This window comes from Podarcis bocagei (genome assembly GCF_964188305.1).
Source record: "Podarcis bocagei genome assembly, chromosome: 2".
In the NCBI taxonomy this organism is placed as follows: Eukaryota; Metazoa; Chordata; class Lepidosauria; order Squamata; family Lacertidae; genus Podarcis; species Podarcis bocagei.
In genome coordinates this window covers 92,700,613-92,725,415 of record NC_138126.1, presented here as the reverse complement: position 1 = coordinate 92,725,415, position 24,803 = coordinate 92,700,613, and the positions used below count along the sequence as shown (strand labels likewise).

At 45.8% G+C, this 24,803-nt stretch overlaps 1 protein-coding gene across 2 annotated transcripts; it reads right to left on the bottom strand.

Moving 5' to 3' along the window:
• Positions 1-276: 276 nt before the first annotated feature.
• Positions 277-23,137, bottom strand: TEKT3 (tektin 3). 2 transcript variants are annotated; one of them, XM_081183832.1, is made up of 8 exons: positions 23,004-23,137; positions 16,851-17,474; positions 15,879-15,962; positions 12,229-12,299; positions 10,044-10,187; positions 8,958-9,180; positions 6,740-6,894; positions 277-655 (listed from the first exon to the last, which is right to left on the bottom strand). In XM_081183832.1, exons 2-8 carry the CDS (start codon positions 17,427-17,429, stop codon positions 439-441), a joined length of 1,473 nt encoding a protein of 490 aa, XP_081039958.1. In that variant the 5' UTR covers positions 17,430-17,474; positions 23,004-23,137; the 3' UTR covers positions 277-438. The 2 variants fall into 2 exon arrangements, with proteins under 2 accessions (XP_081039958.1, XP_081039957.1); XM_081183831.1 differs by lacking the exon at positions 23,004-23,137 and adding an exon at positions 22,521-22,679.
• Positions 23,138-24,803: the final 1,666 nt, after the last annotated feature.

Here is a 24,803-nt window from a genome sequence, read left to right as displayed (position 1 = left end):
TCAAGCTCTCAACTCAAGGAAAGAGGCACGCAGTTGCCCTTCTGCACACACTTTTCTTTGTATTTGATCAGGGCATAAGACACAATCCTATGCTCACTTACTTGGGAGTAAGCTTCATCGAACTCATTGGGGCTTACTGCCAAGTAAAAACATGCATTGGATTGGACTGCATGACATAGGCCGGCCACAATAAACATTGTGTGCATGCAGATCCCATAAAGGAAAGAACATCAGTATAGAAAACAGGGAAGACACATCAAATAGAAGATAGCTAAATTCATGTGCAGAGCATGCTTTAATAAATGAAAATATAGTCATATCTTCAAAAATAAACACCTCAAAATTTCATAAAAGTGCAACAGAGCAAACCTCCCCTAGACATACTTCTTTAGTAATTTCCCATCCCCCCCACGCAATGTCTTGAGGGTTAGCTCCAGCCTATGTATATCCCACCAGCCTCAGTGTGTTGGGGAAGGTCTTCCTCATCCCCATGCATTTCTCCTGGTCAATGAAGAGTGTATTTGCTTTGACAGCCAGGTCATGTTCTAGATTGGCTTTGGTGTGAACCAGTGACTGGAGCGTATCTTCTGCATCTCTTAGCCTCTGCTGAAGGTCCTGGATGGTGTCATCAATTTCATACACTTCGTTCACAAGGCTGCATGGAACGTAAGAAAGAATGTTAGCAAGTTCTCCGCTTTCCATTTTTCTAGGGAGTCCTCCTTCCATGTTTCTAGCCACACTAGAACTTACAGGGACTGCTGTGCTCTGCTGCCCAGGAGGACTCTCCTGTGTGAGTGTTTGAGGGCCCTGCTCCTTCCTGCCACTCACCACCTGGCCCAGGGCAGGGCCTGACAGGCCTCACAGGGACGGTTGCTGTCACTGCTGCTGCGGCCCAGGGGGATCCGGAGGGGCGCAGAGTTCTTTTTAAAATGTTTTAAAATGTTCCTTTTCCTTTTCCTTTTATTTTTTTGTATTTGCGGGGACGGGGATGGGGGTGGGATGGATGTTTAGTTGGGAATTTGTTTGATTTTAATGGATTTGTAATTTTTATAGTTTTTGTTTTGTTGGGGTTTTTTATTGTTTTAAGGTCTTATTGTCTTATTGTATTGTTTTTGTTTTCTGGGGTTTTTTATTGTTCTAAGGTCTTATTTTGTTCTTAAGGGGAAGGGTCAGGGCTGCCGGGGAGTGGGTCCCAGCCAACAAAATGGCTGGGGCATGTTCCACAGAGGGGGATGCGCTGGGACAACCGATCTCAGTGATCACGGGTAGGAGGAGGAGTTACGCTAAGACCAGACCATGTCATTACAGAGGAGGCAGGTTTAGTCGTTGTCTGAGGACTATCCCTGCCTCCGGGTCTGGTCTTGTCCGGACGGATACTAGAATCAGCAAGGGATACCCACATAGCCTGAAGGTGCTGCTGTGCAATGCCAGGTCAATGATTCGTAAGACCACTGCCATCCATGACTTGATCATGGATGAAGGATTTGACCTGGCTTGTGTAACAGAGACTTGGTTGGATGAAGCAGATGGGCCTGTTCTTGCCGCTGCTTGTCCACCAGGTTTCTCTTACGCACAGCAACCCAGGCCTTGTGGGCGGGGAGGGGGGGTTGCAGTGATTTTTAGGGAGTCATTAGTTTGCACCAGGCGTCCTATTGGGAAGACCCAGTTTTCTGAGTGCATGTTCTGGAAGTTGGGCAATAGGGGCAGTACAGGATTCCTTTTGGTGTACCGACCTCCCCGCTGCACCAAGGATTCCCTGCCCGAGCTGCTTCAGGTCGTGGCGGATGTTCTCCTGGAGACACCTAGTTTGGTTGTCCTAGGGGATTTTAATATCCATGCCGACACGACCTTACAAGGGGCCGCTCGGGACTTCGTGGAAAGCATGGCCTCCATGGGGCTGTCCCTGAATAAGTTTGGCCCAACCCATAGCCGCGGACATGCCTTGGACCTGGTGTTTACCTCCATGGATGTTGGTGTTCTGACACTAAGTAAAAGCGAAACAAAAGAAGTGCCATGGTCAGACCACTTCCTGGTGCAACTTGACTTCTCCGCGACCCTTCCCCTCTGCAGGGAGGTGGGACCGATTCGGATGGTCCGCCCCCGCCACTTAATGGATCCAAATGGTTTCCAGAGAGTGGTAGGGGATGCTTTATCCCATGTTGATGGCCTTTCAGCTGATTCCCTGGTGGCCCGCTGGAATGTGGAGTTAACCAGGGCTATTGACTGTTTGGCTCCGAAGCGCCCTCTCCGATTGCATGGAGCCCGGACAGCCCCGTGGTTTTCCACGGATCTGAGGGCAATGAAACAATCGTTGAGACGGCTAGAGCGCCGGTGGCGGACGACCCATTCTGAAGCTGACCGGACACAGGTTAGAGCTCAGTGTCGAGCCTACCAAGTGGCGGTAGCGACGGCGAAGAAGGCTTTCTTCGCCGCCTCTATTGCATCTGCAGAAAACAGCAGCAGGAGACTTTTTCAGGTGGTCCGCAATTTAGCGGAACCACCTGCTACATCGGGGCCCAGTACGGGCCACATGATCTCCTGCAATGATTTTGCAAAGTTTTTTGCAGATAAAGTCGCTCAGATTCGGGAAGAGGTAGACGCCACCGTGGGAGCAGGGCCGGGGCGGGAGAGTGCTAGAGTTTTGTCTAGTCAAGTTGAGTGGGATCAATTCCAATCTGTTACCTCCGAGGATGTGGACAGGCTGCTTGGACGAGTGAAACCAACCACCTGTCTCCTTGATCCTTGCCCATCCTGGCTTATAAAAGCTAGCCGGGAAGGGCTGGGCGATGGGCTTCGTGGGGTGGTGAATGCTTCCCTCCGTGAGGGAGCCTTCCCAGACCCGCTGAAAGAGGCGGTTATTAAACCGCTTCTTAAAAAACCATCTTTAGATGCGGCCACGATGGCCAACTATCGCCCAGTCTCAAATCTTCCATTCTTGGGCAAGGTGATTGAGCGAGTGGTTGCTGAACAACTCCAGGCACGCCTGGAAGAAGCGGACCATTTGGATCCCTTCCAATCGGGATTCAGGCCTCATCACGGGACTGAAACTGCCTTGGTCGCACTGGTTGATGATCTCCGGCGGGCTAGGGACAAAGGTGAGAGCTGTTTCCTAGTTCTGCTGGATCTCTCAGCGGCGTTTGATACCATCGACCATAACATCCTTCTGGACCGTCTTGAGGGGCTGGGAGCTGGGGGCACTGTCATACAGTGGTTCCGCTCCTTCCTCCTGGGCCGTGTTCAGAAAGTGGTGGTGGGGGATGAGTGTTCAGACCCCTGGGCTCTCACTTGTGGGGTGCCTCAGGGTTCTGTCCTCTCCCCCATGCTTTTCAACATCTACATGCAGCCGCTGGGAGAGATCATCAGGGGGTTTGGGCTGGGTGTTCATCAGTATGCAGATGATACCCAGCTCTACCTTTCTTTCAAATCAGAACCAGTGAAGGCGGTGACAGTCCTGTGTCAGTGTCTGGAGGCGGTTGGAGGATGGATGGCGGCAAACAGATTGAGATTGAATCCTGACAAGACAGAAGTACTGTTTCTGGGGGACAGGAGGCGGGCAGGTGTGGGGGATTCCCTGGTCCTGAATGGGGTAACCGTGCCCCTGAAGGACCAGGTGCGCAGCCTGGGAGTCATTTTGGACTCACAGCTGTCCATGGAGGCACAGGTTAAATCCGTGTCCAGGGCAGCTGTGTATCAGCTCCATCTGGTACGTAGGCTGAGACCCTATCTGCCCGCGGACTGCCTCGCCAGAGTGGTGCATGCTCTGGTTATCTCCCGCTTGGACTACTGCAATGCGCTCTATGTGGGGCTACCTTTGAAGGTGACCCGGAAACTACAACTAATCCAGAATGCAGCAGCCAGACTGGTGACTGGGAGCGGCCGCCGAGACCATATAACACCGGTCTTGAAAGACTTACATTGGCTCCCAGTACGTTTCCGAGCACAATTCAAAGTGCTGGTGCTGACCTTTAAAGCCCTAAACGGCCTCGGTCCAGTATACCTGAAGGAGCGTCTCCACCTCCATCGTTCTACCCGGACACTGAGGTCCAGCACCGAGGGCCTTCTGGCGGTTCCCTCATTGCGAGAAGCCAAGTTACAGGGAACCAGGCAGAGGGCCTTCTCGGTAGTGGCGCCCTCCCTGTGGAATGCCCTCCCACCAGATGTCAAAGAGAACAACAACTACCAGACTTTTAGAAGACATCTGAAGGCAGCCCTGTTTAGGGAAGCTTTTAATGTTTGATGTACCATAGTATTTTAATATTCTTTTGGAAGCCGCCCAGAGTGGCTGGGGAAACCCAGCCAGATGGGCGGGGTATAAATAATAAATTATTATTATTATTATTACTGGTACCCTCCAGATGTTGTTGGACTCCAAATCCCCAATCAGCATGGCCAGTGGTCAGGGGTGATGGGAGCTGTAATTCAACAACCCCTGGAGGGGTTGGCTAGTGAATCTTCCGTCTGCTTCTTGGTGGCATTCAATACAAAATAAAATAGTTGTGATCTCCTTGCTCAGGATAGAGCTCAGCAGGCTCTCTTTCCATTAGGGAGCGAGCACAGTACTTTTTAGCAAAGTCGTAAATAGTCCTTTCCCCCATGAAATGAGCAAGACAAAACGTTAGAGTGAATTACGGAATAAGTCCATGCAACAGGCTGTACCACTTAGGGGGGAAAGAGAAAAAAAAGAAAGAATGGAAAGCTGTGGTTTCCTGTTCTCATTTTGGCATTCTGGTTTGTCAGTGTTTTTTTTATGGGGTTCACATTCCTCTGACAACTAATGTAAGTAGGCAAAACCCAGCAGAATTCACAAATTAAAGAGTGGTGAATAAATGAAAGGTAAATAAAAGCACTCAGTGTGCCAAGGGGGCACTCTAAGGTGAGGCCCATTTGTTTCCAGTTAGTGAACCTTAGAATACCAATGTTGGTTTAGACGAACAATCCATTTAGCCCTGTTTCCTGTCTCCAGCTGTGGCCGGTCCAAGGAGGTCAGAGGAAATGTGCAAGAAGAAACAGTCGTTCTTTGTTACTGCTATATAAGATGGAACCAGCTGATCTAGAATTCATTCACAATACCTAACCAGTCAGAAAGTCAGGATAACCTGAATATGGGCTTGCATCTTCTGGCTGTGGGTTAGATCCAGAATAAGTTAGATGCTCACAGGCCTCACTTAAATCCACTAAGGAAGTTAACATAAATCTTTGTAACTAGAAGAGCAACTCTAGGAAGGGTTAGGAAAGTGCAGAAATGTTAAGGTGGGGCATCCCCCCCTCTTTTTGCTGCATCAGCTCCAGCAAGTGTTGTTCCATTTGGAGCTGTGCTTTTATCTAGCTGGTAGAGGGGTAACTGCACTGCATCCTAACTACCATCACTTAGCCATCAAAATAGGGGAAAGAAGGTGGATGTGCAGCCTTAGACAGGATCTAACCCTATGTGTCTCCCTACATCAATTGCAGAGTTTGGGTCCGATTAATATCTTCCTAGTCTGTGCACACACACACACAAAATGTGATAAAGTAGACCAGGCATAGGCAAACTCAGCGCTCCATATGTTTTGGGACTCCAACTCCCATCATCCCTGACCACTGGTCCTGTTAGCTAGGGGTCATGGGAGTTGCAGTTCCAAAACATCTGGAGGGCCGAGTTTGCCTATGCCTGAAATAGACAATTAAGTTCAGAGGACTAGTCGGCTTTACTGGCTGAATTAATGGCAAGTGGAGATATAAGGGTTAATTTAGAGGTGACATACAAGTGCATATAACAAAAAGAAAAGCTGCAAAACCACTGGTGTGGAAAGCCTAAGCACCCCTCTCAGTCTCTACCATTGATCCAGTCCCAGTCATGTCTCTCCCCTGAAGCAGCATTTACTGTTTAAAGCAAGTGTTGTTGGGGTAACACTGCATGGAATTACGTGCATTACATCTTGTTTGGCCCAGGACCAAACTGGACTTCTGCAGGAAAATATGCTGGCTTTCACAGATGATGTGAGTAAATATACTCCATCATCTGTCTAAGAGGATTCGTTGTTTCCAGAAAACAAACACAAAACAATCTAGCATTTTAATTCTTAGCAATAGGACCCATCTCATGAGAAGAGATGTGTGATTGAAGTTCCTGTTGATATTGGTGAGCACTGATGACACCTTCAGCATTGCATGGCAGGGGACAGTCATAACGGCCCAAGACCACACCAGAACAGATGGAGAATTTGTTTCAGTGCTTTGTTTCCAGCAGAGGAAGGAGGAAACTATTCCAACAAGTTTCCTGAGAAGGTACAAAGGCCTTGTGGAAGGTCATTGCACTATTACCATAAGCCCAGGGAGCTAATTCATCTGTGGATGATTTATGAATGCACTTCATCCAAATGTGTGGCTGGACCCTTGATGCCTCTAGGCGTAAAAGACTGTAGACATCAAAGGAGAGCTAGTAGGGCTGGTTACTCAAGGGAGGGATTGGAGCTCAGTGGCAGAGCACATGTTCTGCATGCAGGATGCCACAAGTTTAGTCTCTGGTGCCTGCTGTTAAAAGGATGAAGTGATGGGAAAGATCTCTTGGAGTGCCACTGTCTGTCAGAAGATACAATACTGGGTAAGATGAAGAATTTTCCTGTACTGTAGTATGTGGCTGATTCCTATGTTCCTATTTTCAAAGGGCATGGAAGGCTGTAGCAATTTATGAGACTCATCAAACAGCATCACATTCCCGCCTTCCCCACAATGAAGCAAGATGGCTGCCTTTGCTTACCGTAATTGGGCAGAGTCCCGGCAGAGTTCTATGTTGGGTCTACGCAAGCGCTCATCCAGACGTGTTTGGGCAACCTTCAAGGAACACCCTTTGTCCTTGATGGCCTTACGAAGTGCTTCTATAGTCATCTCTGTCTCAAAGATTTCTTGTAGAGTCTGCAAGTTGGAGGAATAAGGGGGTTGAAAACCCAACAACAAATGTCTTCCTGTCTTAAATACAGAATGTACATTAGTAGAGATTTCCCCCACTGCATGTTTTTTTATTATTGCACTTCTGTAATAAAACCTGAATCCATCCAGAAGCTGGTGTGTTGACTCAATAGAGTTCCCCAGACTTAGTGCAGTGACTCATTGACTCAATGGTCTTCCATCTGAAAGCCCCTTGAATAACTCTCTAAAAGCAGTGGATCCCCAAGAATAATGAGGATACTCATCTCAAGAAATATACAGCATAGAACAGTCTGCCCCAATCTGTTGTCCTCAATACAAATCTGAGGTTCTGCACCCACTAACAAAAATCCTGGCTATGCCCATAACTTAGAGATGAGTTCTTTTGAGGACAGAGTGAAAGAATATGGCATGTTTAGCTGACCAGAAAGAAGACTGGGGAACAAGAAAAAACAAATATTGTGCTTCTCAGGAAAGGATGAAAGAGAAGATTTATGTTGAACATTCAAGAAGAACTTTTTAATTGCAATAACAGATTTACTATGGAAAAAGCTGCCTGGAGAGACTATGGATTCTTCAACACTGGAGGCTTAAAAATACATGTTTTTTTCTCTTCTTCCACTCTCCCACAACCCCCATGTTGTGGGGGAGGAGTCCCTCTTCAAGGCATGAACTCTCTATGGACTCTTTCCAGCTCTATGTTTCTGAGATTAAACAATCTAATTGCTGTAGAACAGCCACATCAATTCATTATCTCACTTTGCTCACCCAGGGGAAAAAGGGAGGACCTTCACCAAGTGTTGCTGTCTCCCTTTAAATATATTTTCAGCAATGTAGCTGTCAAAGTCCATCTGGATCAGGCCAATGGCCCATCTAGTCCAGGATCCTGTTCTTACAGTAGCCAAAAACATGCATGTGGGAAGCCCACAAGCATAAGAGTCCTCTCCTGCTGTTGTTAATCAGCAACTGGGATACTGCTTCCAACAGTGGAGATAAACCATAGACATAATGACTATCAGCCATTGATAGCCTTATCCTCCCGCAATTTGTCCAAGGCCCTTTCAAAGCCATTTAAGTTGGTGGTCGTCCCTATTTATTGTGGGAGCAAGATCCATAATTTAACTATAAGAATGTACCATTAGGCTGCCCCTGTTAATACAGAGAACCAGAAGATTACAGACCTCCTCAACATACTGGACAGTACTCCTTTCTGTTCCAGAAAATGTTTTTTATAGTGAAATTCAAGGAATAAAAAATGCAATCCTGTGCATGTCTAAGCCCCACTGAGTTTAATAGGACTTGCTTCCAGGTAAGTGTACATTTAACCAAGCAGCACACATCTCCCCCCCCCCCTCCAGACAACAATTTTATTCCCAGAACAACCCTGTGAGATTGGTTAGTCTGACAACTAGGGAATGGCTAAACAGCACCCATTGAGTTTCGTGGCTGAGTTGGGATTTTAACCCAGATCTTCCCAATTCTACACTCTAACGACAACGCCACACTCAAATGCTGCCTTAATCCATAAAATAGGACACAAAACATAAATCCATTTGAAACATGCCTTGTAAAATAAGCAGGAATCATGTTGATGTTTTGGAGGGCTGGTGGAGGAAAGGTTGGATTTAGGCTTCTTACTCCCCACCCAAAATTGCTCAGTACAATGATAGCTTATTGTTCAGGGCTACAGAACTGCAGCCCTAGCTGTATATGCATCATGCATTTCTTATGCAATTTATTGTGCTTTCAGTGCTGGGCACATAGAATCAAGGATTTGTAGCAGATCTGCAGTAGGCTGGAGAAGGCTGTGGTGTGTGCCACAAGCTGATAGCAGGCACAAGGAAGAGCAACAGTAGCCAATCACGTGCAGTCCTGGTGTCGGATTTGGACTCCCACCAACCCCAGCCAGCCTAGCCAACAGTTTTGGATGCCTTGAGCTGTAGTCCAGACACATCTGGGGGGCACAACATTGGCTTAGCTCCAGACAATTCATGCAAGGAGGCAGGGGAAGGCAGTTAACCCCAAACCGAAAGTTTGGAAATGAATCCCACCTTAGCCAGATGGGCCTGGATCTTGTTTTTGGCATCAGCCGTTTCAGAGATCCGGTTGGTAAAGGCGACATTCACTTTGTTGAATTGGTTCCACATCTCATTGGCAGTCGTCACGAGCAGCGTTTCAATATCATCCCGGAGTTTGCCGGAGGCAGCCCGCTCGCTCTGGGAGCGCATAATGTTATCATCAGTAAACTTGGCCCAGGATTCTGGCACAGAAATCCTGGGAAAGCACAAAAAGAGACAAACAAAAGAGTTTGTACACATCGTTTGCATGGGACTTCCTGAAATAATAAAGCCTGGAGGATACAGAAGGAATACCAGCTACATTTGCAATATATTGCATGTTTTAACATTTCCACGAGTACTAGTTGGACTTTTGTTTTGTTCTTTAAACAAGTGTAACTGCTTTAAAGTAGATTTTCTGGATGCTAATTCTGGAGCATCTTTTTAGATTACTTGTGGAATTCGGGATGGGAAATAGGGAGGGAAAGGGGTTTAAATGAAGAAGAAGAAAAAGCAGAAGCCAGAAACACTAACGTTGCATTTGTGTCTCCATTCCATTTCCCCTCCCACCCACATTTTGCCTCCACACCCACAACAGCCAGCCAGCATTCTGTGGCTACTGAGCAACCCACCCTTCTGCAAACCTGGGGCTATCCCAAGCCTACTGATACCCCCCCTCTTGTGCATGGATTGTGCCATACGCAACAGCACTTACAGCCTGATCTTTGGAAATAGAGTGAATAACAGATGGTTGCTTAGGACAGCTCAGATGGTTAGAGCATGGTTGCTGATAACACCAAGGTTGCAGGTTCGATCCCTGTAAGGACAGCTGCATATTCCTACGTTGAACCAGATGATCTTCAGGGTCCCTTCCAACTCTACAGTTCTATGCTCCCAAACTAGTTTGGGGCTCAAACACACATGTGTTATCATCTGTATCAGGCGATGGTCTTGATGGATGAGGTATCAGAGGAAACCTGACATCGCCCAGTGTCAGCTGTAGCACAATACTTGTTTCTGTTGACATGCCTTCTACAGCTAGATCTGGTGCTTGTACACCAAGCTCCAGGTGATACTTACGTGGCATCAACTCGCTCGACGCCTCGATAAAAGGAAATGCCATCAGATGTGTTCCTGAGATGGTGGCACTTGTCATCGATTCGTTGAGCTGCTTGCTTGTCACTCAGGTCTTTCTCCAGTTCATGCTGGGCTGCTCTATTGGCTCTGTAATAAAATGGGTCAAAAGATGCTCAAGGGAAAAGAACCTGAGTGGTTACAACATAAATAGCCACACACACCCCCAAGACCACCTTCTCAACCTTCTATTTCCCCTTCATGACAATGGTAAGATGTTCAGTTTTAAATCCTTACTTCATGTTTATGGCATTCCTATGATAAAGAACTCCAGTATTGTATTGGCAGATCTGACTGCATACATCATCATCATGTGTACTAGGGCATAAGCCAGAGGTTATATTCCTGGCCTTACACCATGCATTCATTTCCTGTAGAGACAGCACATTTTGCACTTGGAACATAGATATGGTTTTTCTATAGATAGTAAATCTTCTGTAAAGAAGTTAACATCTCATGCAGTGTCTGAATGGTTAGACACTGACCATTCAGGCAGAAGAACTTAAGATGATTCTGTACATTATTAGTAGGGCTGAGCCAAAGAAGCACATTGCTCGCTTTGAAGTGGCTTTATGGCAAGGGTGTGGAACTTTCTTGAGATTGAGGACCACTTTCCCTTCTGGGGGCCACATACCTGTGGGTGGGTGGGGCCAAAGGTTGACAGAGCAATGAGTGTAAATGTTAGCTTTGTGCAGTAGGCTGGTATCTTTACACTCGGCCTTATCTGTCCTCCATCCAGGGAAGCATTATCAGAGAGCAAGGATACATACAAGCCAGGAAGAAGTGCTCCAGGTGGGTGCAAAAGTTGGTCAGTAGGGGTGGGCAGCTGAGGAGTGGTGGGGGGACTCCAGAAGGCAAGATAGAGAGGCTTGGAGGTCTGCATTCACCCTCATAGACCCGAGGCTCCCCTCTCCCCCTGTTTTACACCATCATATAGTCAAACATTTCAATTCCACCAAAGTGCCAATTCCATACCAAAGTTACATGTAGGTGGATATTTGGCACAGATGAAATTGCAAATGTTGCAGCAAGCACAAGCACACATGTGATGTGCATACACACATGTACCCACTGTGTACCCACATCTAACCACTAATCCAACACTCCAGAACATGAATTTTTGAATTAGAAAATGTTGTACTTTGTAGGATAGATAGTTAAAACTTGTTGACTAATTTTATGGTATCTATATCATTTTTAAAAATGTGGGTCTGATGAAGGAGAACATCAGCTGCTTTATATTGAACTAAAACAAGCTTCAATAATCTGGATGGGAGACCACCGGGAGTCCCACCTAGGAGCAGGATATGAATATTTTTTAAAAAAATCTGTATTTTTGCACTTCACTTTTTTCAACAGTAACCATAATTGGGAATGTTGAAAAGCAGTTCACTTTAGCAATGAGAGGCAGATGTCTCTTGTAAAACTTAACAAGTTCAGTATATGTGGAGAGACATCTGGATCAAATCTGTGCATTGCTATCAGGGTAGCTCTTTGGGCTGCTGGAGATTATTTATTGTCCTGATTTCCCTTGCCTTTCTCTCTGCTATATCTATCCCTTCTGATTGGCTGGATTCAGACATCATGCAAAACTAAGCTTAGTGTGATGAGTACAAGACCGTGAGCCCTGGGTTTATGCATCCCCCTTCCCCTCTGACACGGCTACATGGAAGAGATTAAAAGCTTCTGCTTCCATTAAACAGTTAAGTGTTATGTCTGAACCCTAAAACTGTGGTTAATCTTCACTATGGTTAATGAAACCAAGCCAGCTTTGTAAACCATAGTTTCACATTCTTTTAGTTCCCTGTTCCTATAAGGTGGCATGCACACTGGATTTGGCAAGCTGTTCTCCCATAGGGAATTTCCATTATCCCCCTAGGTAAAAAGCTAACTTCCAGGGTCCTCTTTAATCTTGCACATCTGCCTTTTAGTATGTATATTTAGAAGGCAATTTTGTAACTCTCCCAGACATTTGGTTTCTTTCTGGTCTTGTTGAATGAAAAGGCCAAGAAGCATATTGGAGACTTTTCTCCCCCTCAAGTTGCACTACAGGGAAAACGGATGAGGTGCTTGCATCAAAATTTGTTTTTAAAGATCTTTTGAGAAAGGTGGAGATTAAAATTTTCCTTACGCAAGTTGGGCCGCTGTCTTACCCAGGTATCTTCTCATTCTCTCTTGGCATGATAGGATGACGTCAACCTCCTGATCAAGTTACAATAGCAAAAAATCCTGTCAACATTTCCCTTGATTAATGAAGGATAATGTGAATTACAGTTTTAAAATACACTCTTTTATGGCCTCCTCAAGCATCGGAAGAAAAATGCAATTCAAGATGGTTAGTAGTTTGTCATTCTATTAGCATGGGAGTAATCAATGTTGCGCTCTCCTGTTGTTGCTGGAATACAAAACTGTATCATCACTGACCATTGGACATACTGGCTGAGCAACTGGGAGCTAAAGTCCAGCAACATCTGCAGGGCATCACATTGGCTATCCCTGTTCCAGTAAAAGAGTAAGTGTCCTCTCTTTTAAGATTGTTTGGAAAGGACAAACGAAAATTCCTTTCTATTTGTTGGGTCAGATTGGTAGGTGGGCACTGCAGGGATTCACATTTTGGAATTCCCTTCCGCAAGAGCCTCAATTTGCAGACTGGTAATACAAGGTCTTCTTAAGACCACTGCATGCTCAGAATAACTTGAGTCATCAGAAGTATTCTTTTGGACTGGAGAGCCGTTCCCCCCTTGATATTTGCAATAACTGACTAGGTAAAGGTAAAGGTACCCCTGACAGTTAAGTCCAGTTGTGAACAACTCTGAGGTTGTGGCGCTCATCTCACTTTACGGGCCAAGGGAGCCGGCGTTTGTCTGCTCCACAGTTTTTCCGGGTCATGTGGCCAGCATGACTAAGCCACTTCTGGTGAAACTAGAGCAGCACACAGAAATGCAGTTTATCTTCCCGCCGGAGTGGTACCTATTAATCTACTTGCACTTTTTGGCGTGCTTTCGAACTGCTAGGTTGGCAGGATGGGAGCTCACTCCATCGCTGGGATTCGAATCGCTGACCTTTTGATTGGCAAGCCTAAGGCTCAGTGGTTTAGACCACAGTACCACCCGCGTCCCTTATAATAACTGACTAGAGCTTTCTAATTTTAACTCTTGCCATGTTTAATTCTTTCCACCCTTTACATTGTATAATAATTGCATTTCATGATATATCTCTGAGCATACATGTTGTAAGTTCCTTTGAGAAGCTTGCCAGAAATTCAACATATAAATTAAGGCTAGTAATTTTAATGCTAATGTGACAAGACAGATGGGCCATTTGCTATCTGTTCATACAGAAGGCTTGGTCCCCAAAACAGGAGTGATGAAAGTGATTCTGCTTCTCATTTTCAATACATTGGGCATAGCCAATTTCTTGACTGTGCAAAGAAATCCAAACTGTAACCAATCCAGTGTTTGTTACAAAAGGTGAATGAGCAAACTAGCCTATAGATCTGTCCTCAGCAGTGGTGGTTAGTACAGGGAGAGAACCTTGCACACATGCTTCTTCCTTTACTATCCACTTAAGAACACAAGAACAGTCCTTATGTAGGATCAGGCTATTGGCCCTCTAGTCCAGCATCCTATTTTTACAGCAGTCAACTAGATTCTCCCAGGAAACCTGCAAGCAGGACCTGAGTGCAGCAGTACTCTTCCCTTCTGTGGTTTCTAGCACCTGGTATTTAGAAGCATACTGCTTGCAACATTGGGAGTAGAACCATCATCATGGTTAGTAGCCTTTGGTAGCCTTATTGTCTATGGATTTGTCTAATTGTCTGTGATACATTCTCAGCAAACCAGAGTCAATTTTGCTTGACTTTGGTTTCCAGAAACACATTTAATGTCTGAAGCTCTCCTGATACCCACATGCCTTGGCTCTGGCAAATGAAGAAACAGGCAGCTCCCAAGGACTGGATTTTTCCATGTGGCGCTCCCTATTGGAAACTCCTTATTTCCTTTGGATGACAGCATCCTCCAGATAGCTTGTGGCATCCAGCTGTGCTGTAGGTTGCTTGCTTTCATGAGCTAATAAGCACCTTGGAACAAATGACAGTAGGGCTTGGCCGGTGCTATTTCTAAGGGAACAAAATTTGTGCTCTGGACAGAGTGGCAGGAACATTGATGGCTTGGAAATGGGCTGGTGCTGCTGTTATTGACGTCAGTGTGAAATCTTCCATCAATGATCATGGGAGGTGACGCAGGATTTTAAAATAACATTGTGAGAAGGGACTCTGCATTGCCCAATTACCTTTCTTGCCGGGAAATGTTGTGATGAAGGAAACACCATGCAGAAGACCTGAAGCACCTCAATAGTCAGCAAGGGTGGGCCAGAACTGAGCTACATTGAGAAGTTCCTGATCCAGAATCTGAGCTCAATGCTCTTCAGCAGGACTAGCACTGTATGCATGTACCATATGTTTGAGGGGAATCAGTAATTATAGGACAAATCTTTATCAGAGATCACAGGGAAAAGATGTCACAGGAAGAAAATGGAAGATAAGCAGACAGTTCATGTGGCAAGGAACACTAGTGGTGGTGGATGAAGAAGTAAACACTGGAGATAAGGCAGTGCAAATACAGGAAGACTAAGAGGCAGGATGTACCATGGAAAGCAAGGCTGGGAGGCACATCCAGGTTAGCACTGATAAATACAAAATTGTTCTTCCTGCCTGATTGGGCTCCAGCGAGGTTCCTAAATACTGTCCAGGAACTACTGGAAGAACAAAAATAAATCACAGACAGGCTGCTGCTGAACTGATTCGGATGGTGGACTGCCTAGTCAGTACTTTGCTATCCTCCATTTCCATACTAGTTGCCTCTCTACTAAAAATATATTTCAACATGCAGCACTATAGCAATATACACGCTCGGCATTTATCCCTTGTAATAGGATGCTACACTTATTTCCATGCTTATTTCTCATATGCCTCCACTCCTCAACTTTCAATGGCTGAGGTTAATGCGAAGTTACCTCTGTGTAGCCAGCAAAGGCTTGATGTGGATATTCCTGACTTTTTTTATTCTGTACCTGCTCTTGACCCTGAAGACAAGCATTTAAGTGAAGTACACTGAAATGCTCCTCCTCTCTGCCACAGTATTGTTAACAGCTGGAGAAAGAGATGACAAGGACAGCACCGTTCAGACCCAGTGCCAGATTTATGTATAAGCTAAACAAGCTATAGCTTAGGGCCCCACTCTCTTGGGGGCACCAAAAAAATTAAAGAAAAAAACTGGATGTGCATTTCCAAAATATAAGATAAAAAACAAATAAAATGGCTTTATATACCTATTAGGTCCATAAATTACCATATAGCCTATATTCAACAAGAAAAAACACTGACAATTAGTTGTTGACAAAGGACAGCTGGACATATAAAGGGCCCCATTACCTTCAGTAGCTTAGGGCCTCATCAAACCTAAATCTGGCCTTGTGCAGACCACATTTAAGACTCCGAGACCTCCCCTGTTTTAAAGGTCAGGATACAAACTGGGAGTGGGGAACCTGCAGTTCTATAGAGTTGCTGCTGGACCACAACTCTCATCATATGTGACCACTAGCCATGGTGGCCGGAGCTGATGGGAATTGGAGGTCCAACGGCATCTCACAGAACAAAGGCTGCCCAACCCTGCTATAAACAAACACTTGCATATATGTTCAAAGCTACTTACTATACAACATACCACTAGCCCACAGTTAAAAACTACAAATTTCATGTTATGTACTAAACGGGCAACTCACTGTCATTAGTTGTTTTTCCACGTCATCATGAACAAGGTCAATGCCCATCCTCTTCTCTCGGTGAAGCAGACATTCCTGGGCTACCTGTTTGACATTACAGGGAAAAATGGTGAAAGTTATCTTTCTCTGTTTTTAACATGTAAAGTGGTATAAAGTAGTATATTATGGAATAAAACAAGAACAGTAACTTATCACTGTTACAAGAACACCTTGCCCATCTGGCTAGGTTGCCCCAGCCTCTCTGGACGGCTTCCAACAAAATATAAAGGAAAAATACATAAAACATTAAAAGCTTCCAGAAACAGGGCTGCCTTCAGATGTCTATGAAATGCACGGTTTGAACTTCAGCCGCGAAGCCCAGCCATAGATGCAGTAGGAGTACCGGTGTTTGAAAGGCAGGCTTCTTAAGCCTAACACAGCTCTGGTGTGCTCATTTGCCAAAAGAGAGAGCATATATTGATGATTTGGATCGTTGCCTAATAACCTCAAATGGGTTCAGGTGAACCCTAAGCAGAGTTTTGCATGGCTGTGTTTGCATGGCCCCTAGTAGTCTGAAGGTAAAGGTAAAGGGACCCCTGACCATTAGGTTCAGTCACGGACGACTCTGGGGTTGCGGCGCTCATCTCGCTTTACTGGCCGAGGGAGCAGGCATACAGCTTCCAGGTCATGTGGCTAGTATGACTAAGCCACTTCTGGTGAAGCAGAGCAGCGCACGGAAACGCCATTTACCTTCCTGCCGGAGCGGTACCTATTTATCTACTTGCACTTTGACGTGCTTTCAAACTGCTAGGTTGGCAGGAGCAGGGACTGAGAAATGGGAGCTCACCCTGTTGCAGGGATTTGAACCACCGACCTTCTGATCGGCAAGACCTAGGCTCTGTGGTTTAACCCAAAGCACCACCCGCGCATTACTGCAACCCAGCCAGATGGGTGGGGTATTAATATAATAATCATCACCATCTGCCTGTTTACCTGGAGTTGCCCTTCTGTTTCTAATATGGCTCTTTCAAGTCGTTTCTTCATATCTGAAAGAGCATTTGTCTCCCCAATCATTCCATCAATCTCGTGGTTGAGCTCTGATTTCCAAAATATGATGTCATTGACTCGTTCTCCTAGATTTCTTGTTGATTCCGTTTGTGTTTTCCTTATCTGCTGGTCCTTGTCTTGAATCATCCGGGAAGTGTCCACCCTCAACCTCTCGGCATTGTGGCGTGATGCCTCTGATTCCTTGAAATTTGTTAGGTTAGCTCTATACCAGTCTTCGGGAGTGTACCTAGTGAAGAGTGCTGTTCTGTTGGAAACATAGGGGAGCATGTTGCATGGCGTGAGCCCTTGAGAACTCTTGGAGAAGGGGGCCAAAGTTGGAGTGATAGCAGCGACTTTGTAATAGGCACTAGGTCTCCAAGGAAGGCTTAAGCTGTGGGTCAGGGCATAGTGAGGGAATCTGTTCTTATAGCTCGATGCCATGGTGCTGATGGCCGGCAGAAAATTTGAGGGCGTTGGTCTTGGATGGGCATATGTTGCCGTCAAGGTGGAGCCTACAAGCTCCATGATTGAAAATGTCTATCCAATCAAGTTTCCTATATCAAAGAAGAGCTAGAAAAATAAAACACATTTAATGAACACTTGTGCAGGTAGTCTAGAGAGGGTTCATGTCTATGAGTGTCTAAGCAACCATGACCCCCATATATTGCTTTTCTTACCACTATGCACCCAACTATAGCAGCATTTTGCTTGGTATAACAGAAAGTGGTACATTTCATACAAACAACTTCTCCAAAGAGGACAAACACACCTCTGGTCCAGTTCCATTGCAGCTCTCATGGCAACAAGGTGGTCAGTCCCATGATGAACCCAATTTTAATGCAAATTCATAGAAAAACAATGGGTTAATCTGGAGAGAGAGAGAGCACCTCTTTTGCTTTAGGACACTGAATTAACAAGCCTATTCTACTAGTCTCATTAGTGGGGTTTACACCTGCCATCTTACAGACCCCATTGTAGCATGTTATTAGACTTGTTTGTGGGAAACCCAGGTTCAAATCCCCGTTCAGCTATGAAGTTCACAAGGTGTTATTGAATGAGTCACTTTCTTACCTAGTTATCTCACTGCATCAATGGCAATGACAATAGATGCAGCAATGACAAAGCGTAAGTATTGCAGATGAGGGAATTGTGGGCAATGGGGTGGGATAAGAGATTGCAGTTGTCAGGGACTAGGCAGAGAAGGAATAGTGGAGACCACCACCCCATCCTGACCCTTTCAGGGGGGAGGAAGAGGAAGACATTATAGATTTACAACAGGGGCTTGAGGGAGGTTGCAGCTCAGAGGCAGATGAGAGGGGAGGTTGGGAAATCATGGGAGAGCCAGAGCAACACCTGGCTGACACGTTGTCATTAGAAAGCATTCCAGACCCTCCATCTTCCAGAACCCGGAGAGCCTTAAAAGTAGGAGAGCAGAGAGCTCAAAGACAGAGGGCGCTTAGCAGCACCCATAGAGGAGATGATGAGGATGATGAATGAGGAAATGGGAGAGGTGGTAGGTGGGGATTCACTCATGCCAACGCCATTATCCAAGAGGCTGGGTTCTATAGCTTCTCTCTGTAAAGATTGAAATAAAAAAGGACTGTAAGAAACTTTTCCTTGTCTTTATACTTTCCTGGGCAACCAGCTGGGAGCTGCTGACAGCAGCCTAACAGCAATATAAGTAAGGGGAGATGGGGAAGTTTCAGGCATGTGGGATTTTCTTTATTTCCCACCCTGGAATGCTGAGGTGCAGCAACTGGAGCCAGAGCTGCTTCTCAATTCAGAATGCTGAAGGAGATGGACCTTGTTCTTAAGGATGTCCACACATAGTTTGCTGTATTTTGGGCTAATTCCAAGGGCTAATTGGTACAAAATGGATTCTCTCTCCCACATCTACTTTGCACAATCCATGTCCTAGAATCATAATGGAAGAGAAGAGTTGGAAGGGATCCTGAGGGTCATCTGGTCCCACCACCTGAAATGAAGGAATCCAGCCCACAGCCATCCCTGGATGAGCTCAAACCACCAACCTTCCAGTTAACAGCCAGTTGCACTGGCCCATTGTGTCAAAGTGCATGTGCAGTTGTTTTCACAATCCCAGAAGTTAGATGTTTGCAAGCAAATCCCAATACAGGGGCTCTTTCTGAGTAGTCTGCCTATATATCTAGCAGGGGAAACCCACTATTTATATACATATAAATCATATGTACACCACAAATATAAATCAAGCTCTGCAATGTTGGCCCTGACTGATGGTGATGACATAGTAAAGGAAAGTCAACATAGCATAGCCAACTGTAATCTTGACCAGGTGGAGATATATATATATATATATATATATATATATATATATATATATATGTAGGTTTTGGTGTCTTCGGGTGTCTTCCCGTGTAAGAGTTGGGGTGTCTAGGCGACGTTTCGACGAGGTCTCACTCGTCATCTTCAGGCTGGTGCTTTCGGCTTCTTGTTACTAGAACAGAGCAGGATCTCAGTGTTTGAGTTCCTATTAATACTGTTGAGGGGGTGTGGTGTATAGCCTCCAACGTTCTGGGCAGAGAGGAAGTTCCTAGGTTAATGTGCCTTTTCTTCTTTTGTTCATTAATTACTTGAGGGATATCTTGAGTGATTACTTGAGTGATATTCTGAGTACCACTTAGGAGGGTCATTAGGTGTGGATTAGTTGCTAAAGCTTTCGTGTCTTGACCTCTTGACCTTGTAAAGAGTTTTTCTGAGAAGATGGCTGTACTGCACTTAGTTGTGCTCTGGCTTGGCTTCGTGTATAGGGGCGAGCTGTGGTTTTGTGCCCTGTGCCAGCCAGATCTGTGTAGGGATTGCAGGGGGGTGCAGCATCCGGAGGTGCCACTATGGTTTGGCTACTGGATGGTGTCTGTAATTTATCTGTGGAGAGGGTCTGGGTTTGGGTCTGGTGTGGTTGATTGGAGATGGCGTTCTGTGTGCCTCTGGTTCTGGTGTCGGTTTTTGTGGGGAGGGCTAATTTCCAGATGTCTGGCAGGCGGGACGTGTCGTCACGCTTGTTCATGTTGTGAGGGTGTTTCTCTATCTCGATGGCTTCCATGATTATTCTCTTGTGGTGATGTTCCATGTTAAAGAGCAATTTGGAATCTGCAAAATTAATTTCCCGTGAAAATCTACGAAAGCATATATATATATATATATATATATATATATATATATATATATATATGCTTTCGTAGATTTTCACGGGTACAGGAATGCAGGTTTTGGTGTCTTCGGGTGTCTTCCCGTGTAAGAGTTGGGGTGTCTAGGCGACGTTTCGACGAGGTCTCACTCGTCATCTTCAGGCTGGTGTTTTCGGCTTCTTGTTACTGGAACAGAGCAGGATCTCAGTGTTTGAGTTCCTATAAATACTGTTGAGGGGGTGTGGTGTATAGCCTCCAACGTTCTGGGCAGAGAGGGAGTTTCCAGGTTAGTGTGCCTTTTCTAACAAAAGAAGAAAAGGCACACTAACCTGGAAACTCCCTCTCTGCCCAGAACGTTGGAGGCTATACACCACACCCCCTCAACAGTATTTATAGGAACTCAAACACTGAGATCCTGCTCTGTTCCAGTAACAAGAAGCCGAAAACACCAGCCTGAAGATGACGAGTGAGACCTCGTCGAAACGTCGCCTAGACACCCCAACTCTTACACGGGAAGACACCCGAAGACACCAAAACCTGCATATATATATATATATATATATATATATATATATATATATATATATGAAATTATATGGAAGTCACTGGTTTGCAACAAATATACTTAGCAAAAGAGATCACCCAAGGAGAGCTCTTTGACAGTGTCTTTTGAAAAAAACATAACATTTCTGAAGTTATCTTCAAAGCTCACCTTGGAGAATGTAACCACACAGAGAGATTATTGGCTCAAGTGACCGCAAGCTGACTTGCAGTCTATTGTCCTTTTCACTTACCTAATTGTATGCTAGTGGAAATCTAATATGCATTGCTATCTAATGTAAATACTTCAGCGTACATAATACACAATCCAGTAACAAACACAGAATAATCCATTCAGCGGAGGTAACATTCACTTTGGTTACAAGAGTGGATTGTGGATACTGTATAGCAATGCCTCTCTAAGTTCATCAGGCAGGGTGATGGTTATTTAAAAACACCTTCATTTTCAACCTAAATATTTCCTTCGTCAGCTTTTTCTTGGTTGTTTTCCAAGCCCAGAGAGGACAAATGGTTCTAACGTACTCATAGTGGATGAGTTCTTTATGAGAACTCTTATCACATTCCATTCTGTGCTGGCTCCTTACTGCTTCACAAAACTTATTGTGCAGTTGTGGCCCCTTTGCATTTTTCTCACGTTTACTTGAGGGCTTTCGACCACACAGTTCCCTCTGCAATAGCCCTCTCATACCACCTGCTAATAAGCTAACTCCATCCTTTAAACTGGGAATGTGGAACCTGTGGCTCTTCAGTTGTTGCTGGACTCCAACACGCATCAGCCTCAGCCAACATGACCAATGGTCAGAAATGATGAAAATTGGAGACTCTCCCAATACATTTCATCCACTGTAATTTTCCTGTTGGACCTGTTCTGTGTTTTCTGCTGCCCTTTAACCTTTATCTAGTTCATTAATATTACTTCTCTTTCTCCAACATGCATTTTTCTTCCACTGGGCATGGACTGAGGATGTGTTCTTACACTGATAAAGAGTTTGTCTTTTATTTTTTACATTATTATTTTATTACAGTATTTGGGAACAGAATGGGCTTAAGACATCTAAATAACAATAACTATACTGCTACAATTACAGCTATTATTACTAAGCATGAGAGCACAATCCTACCCACTGTGCAATGGATTAATGTCTGCACTTATATTGTGCTTTTGCTGAGGTGTGATTCTTCTTTAAAAAATGAACTCTGCTACTCTGTTGCAGGCACACTACTAAGATCTATTCATTGTCACATCCAGCGCATATTTAGGTCTTGGAAACAGAATAACGTGGAGAAAGTGGTGAAGATGTTCACATGGCAGCAAATCCTCCTCCCACCTAAGCAAATTATATTCCTTCTGTTACTTAAATCCCACACCTCTACATTTCTTCATGACCTAAACTTGACAATAAAGGTAATGAAAAGCTGTTTTCCAGCACTCCCTGCTCCCAATTAATATTACATATGTCTATATCCTATTTTCCCTCCCATAACTTTCCACACCTCTGCCCTCCCCTTTTTACAGCATCCTTACCACCTATTGACAGTAAGTGGCTCTTTTGTGGTCTGTGCAGTGGATTATTATTAATTTGGGGGTGGCTCAAGAACACATTCTTTTGACTGCTTCTCCTGACCAGTTTCTCCATCCCTTTGCCTCATTTCCCATAGGCAGATGCATCCCCCTGTCTCCAAGGAAGCCATCCTTCCTTGGAGGATAACTGGCCCTGCACCTAAAGTGAGGTAAGCATCTTCCAACTACTTCTTTGCTCAGTGTGCAACAGCCAGGGAGCAGTGGGGCAAAGTGTCCTGCCCAGGCAGTTTGTGTCTGGGAAGCTGGTGGCTCCTTAGTAGACTTCTTCTTCTTCTTCTTCGCCCTACTGCTGCCAGACCTGCTACTCACCTGTCTGCAGGTTAGCTCTGAGGAAGAGAAGAGGACGGGCTGGAGGGGAGGGAGCCTCCAGTATACCCAGGCTGCTGCTCCCCAATGCCCGGGAGAAACATCTTCCTGCTCTTCCCTCCCACACAAGGCTTCTATCCCGCCCTCGCCCTTTGTGACACGCATCCTTCCAACACTTCCCATTGGTCCAAACGAGGGTGGAAGGGAAAGGAGGGGGAGAAGCGGGGACGGGCGTCGCTAAGGACTCAATAGCTGCCTAGTAACTCTATTCCCCTTCGGGGCGGGGCGGGGCGGGGCAGGGGGGCAAGGTGGAAAGGGAAGAGAGAAAGGAAGGAGGGAGGGTTTTTCTTGAACCTGTAGCTCTTGTCACCAGCGCATGGGGGCTCGTCTCGTCCCGCAGCAACCAGGCTCTGTGAACAACTGCCGCACCCCGTTGGCCATCCCTACTGCCCATTTTAAATGGGGAAAGAAAAGATCGTGTGTTACCTATGCCAACAGTGTCGTCCTCCAGATATGATAGAGATCTGAGGATATAAAGCGGGGGGCGGGGCAGAGGTTAGAAGATCGGCAAGTTAAAAGCGCCGGTTGTATCTTGCTGTGTTCTGCCACGGTGTATACCGACAAAGTACTAAAAGTGTGCAGAAGGACGCCCCCGCAAGCGTGCATTGTGGGTGCCTGTTGTTGTTATTGTTGTTATTATGCGCTGTCTTTACGCTAACAGCGACTCAAAGCAGTTTACAGATAAAATAACAGCTAAAAACATGTGCGCCGGGGAGGGGGGGAACCAATCATTAAACAATCAATTGAACATCAGAATCAGCGGCGTAGCGTGGGTTGTCAGCACCCGGGGCAAGGCAAGTAATTTGCGCCCCCTAACCCGGGGCAAGGCAAGTAATTTGTGCCCCCTAACCCCTAACCTGCCGCCGCTGCCAGCTTCTTGCTGCTGCCTGGTCTGGTCTGGTGTGGTTCTCTCCCGCGCTCAGCGCTGCGCTGGGTGGCCGCTGCACTGTCCCTCCCCCAGATAGTCCCTCGCGCTCTCTCCGCACTGCACACCTGGCACCCCCCCCCCCCCTTCCACAGTGGGCGGCGACCCGGCGGCTCTGATCGGATTCGCACAGCCAGCACTGCAGTGAGAGAGAGTGAGTGAGCCAGGTAGGGGCAGAGAGCTGAGAGTGCGAGTGCGCCCCCCCCCAGATGTTGCACCCGGTGCGGCTGGGCCCCCCTGCACCCCCCCACACTACGCCACTGATCAGAATTAAAACTAAATCTATATAAGATCTATTGAAAATGTGCAGACAATCACAACAAAAACAGCACAGCACTAGCCCCCTCATTCAAAGCAGTTAGTTCAGCAAAGCTGAAGTTCAGCAAAGCAGGTTGGAACCTGCCAGCAGAAGAACAATAAGGAGGGAGGCCAGTCTAACTTCTCTAGGGAAGGAGTTCCAAAATGTGGGAGCAGCAACCACCGAGTTTGAGCTGGCCCATCAGTTTGACACTAAAAAATAATAATAGTTGTTTCCTATGACTGCTATGATTTTATTGTGTTTTGATTCTGTTTGTAAGTTTAAGCCTTTACAAAAGCAGGGCTATTGATTCCTGTCCAAAGTTCCAATACCTTGGAGAAGGAGCGTAATTTCATATGCAGGGTTGGGGAGAAACTCCTTCCTTCTTTAAATGCGCAACCAATAATCCATCCATTTTAATGTCCTGGTCCTACACATGTTTAGGGAAAGGGAAAGAGATACATTGAAATTCCAGAGAGGCTAGTCCAAGGGTCAGCAAACTTTTTCAGCAGGGGGCTGGTCCACTGTCCCTCAGACTTTGTGGGGGGCCGGATTATATTTTGGGGAGGGATGAACGAATTCCTATGCCCCACAAATAACCCAGAGATGCATTTTAAATAAAAGCACACATTCTACTCATGTAAAAACATCAGGAAGGCCCCATAAATAACCCAGAGATGCATTTTAAATAAAAGGACACATACAAATGTAAAAACATGCTGATTCCTGGACCGTCTGCAGGCCAGATTTAGAAGGTGATTGGGCCGGATCCGGTCCCTGGGCCTTAGTTTGCCTACCCATGGGCTAGTCCATTAGGACAAATGTGGCACCGCCCCACCAACCTCAACCTGCCCTCAGCCAGCCCCTACTTGCTTGCCTTCTTAGTTAGAACCACAGCAGGGGCTGTTGCTGCCTGCCAGTTTCCTCCTCTAGTCTTGCTGTTGCCCCTTGGGAAACTCAGCAGGGAAGGGGCATAACATAGAATTAGCTAGATCTGCCTGCC

Coding starts and splice junctions, on each gene's coding strand:
- TEKT3 (XM_081183832.1), bottom strand. CDS start 17,429: ATGGAGCTTGTAGGCTCCACCTTGACGGCAACATATGCCCATCCAAGA. Junction 9,181..10,043: donor GTCGAGCGAGTTGATGCCAC/GTAAGTATCACC, acceptor GTGCTTTCCCAG/GATTTCTGTGCCAGAATCCT. Junction 656..6,739: donor CGGGACTCTGCCCAATTACG/GTAAGCAAAGGC, acceptor CGTTCCATGCAG/CCTTGTGAACGAAGTGTATG.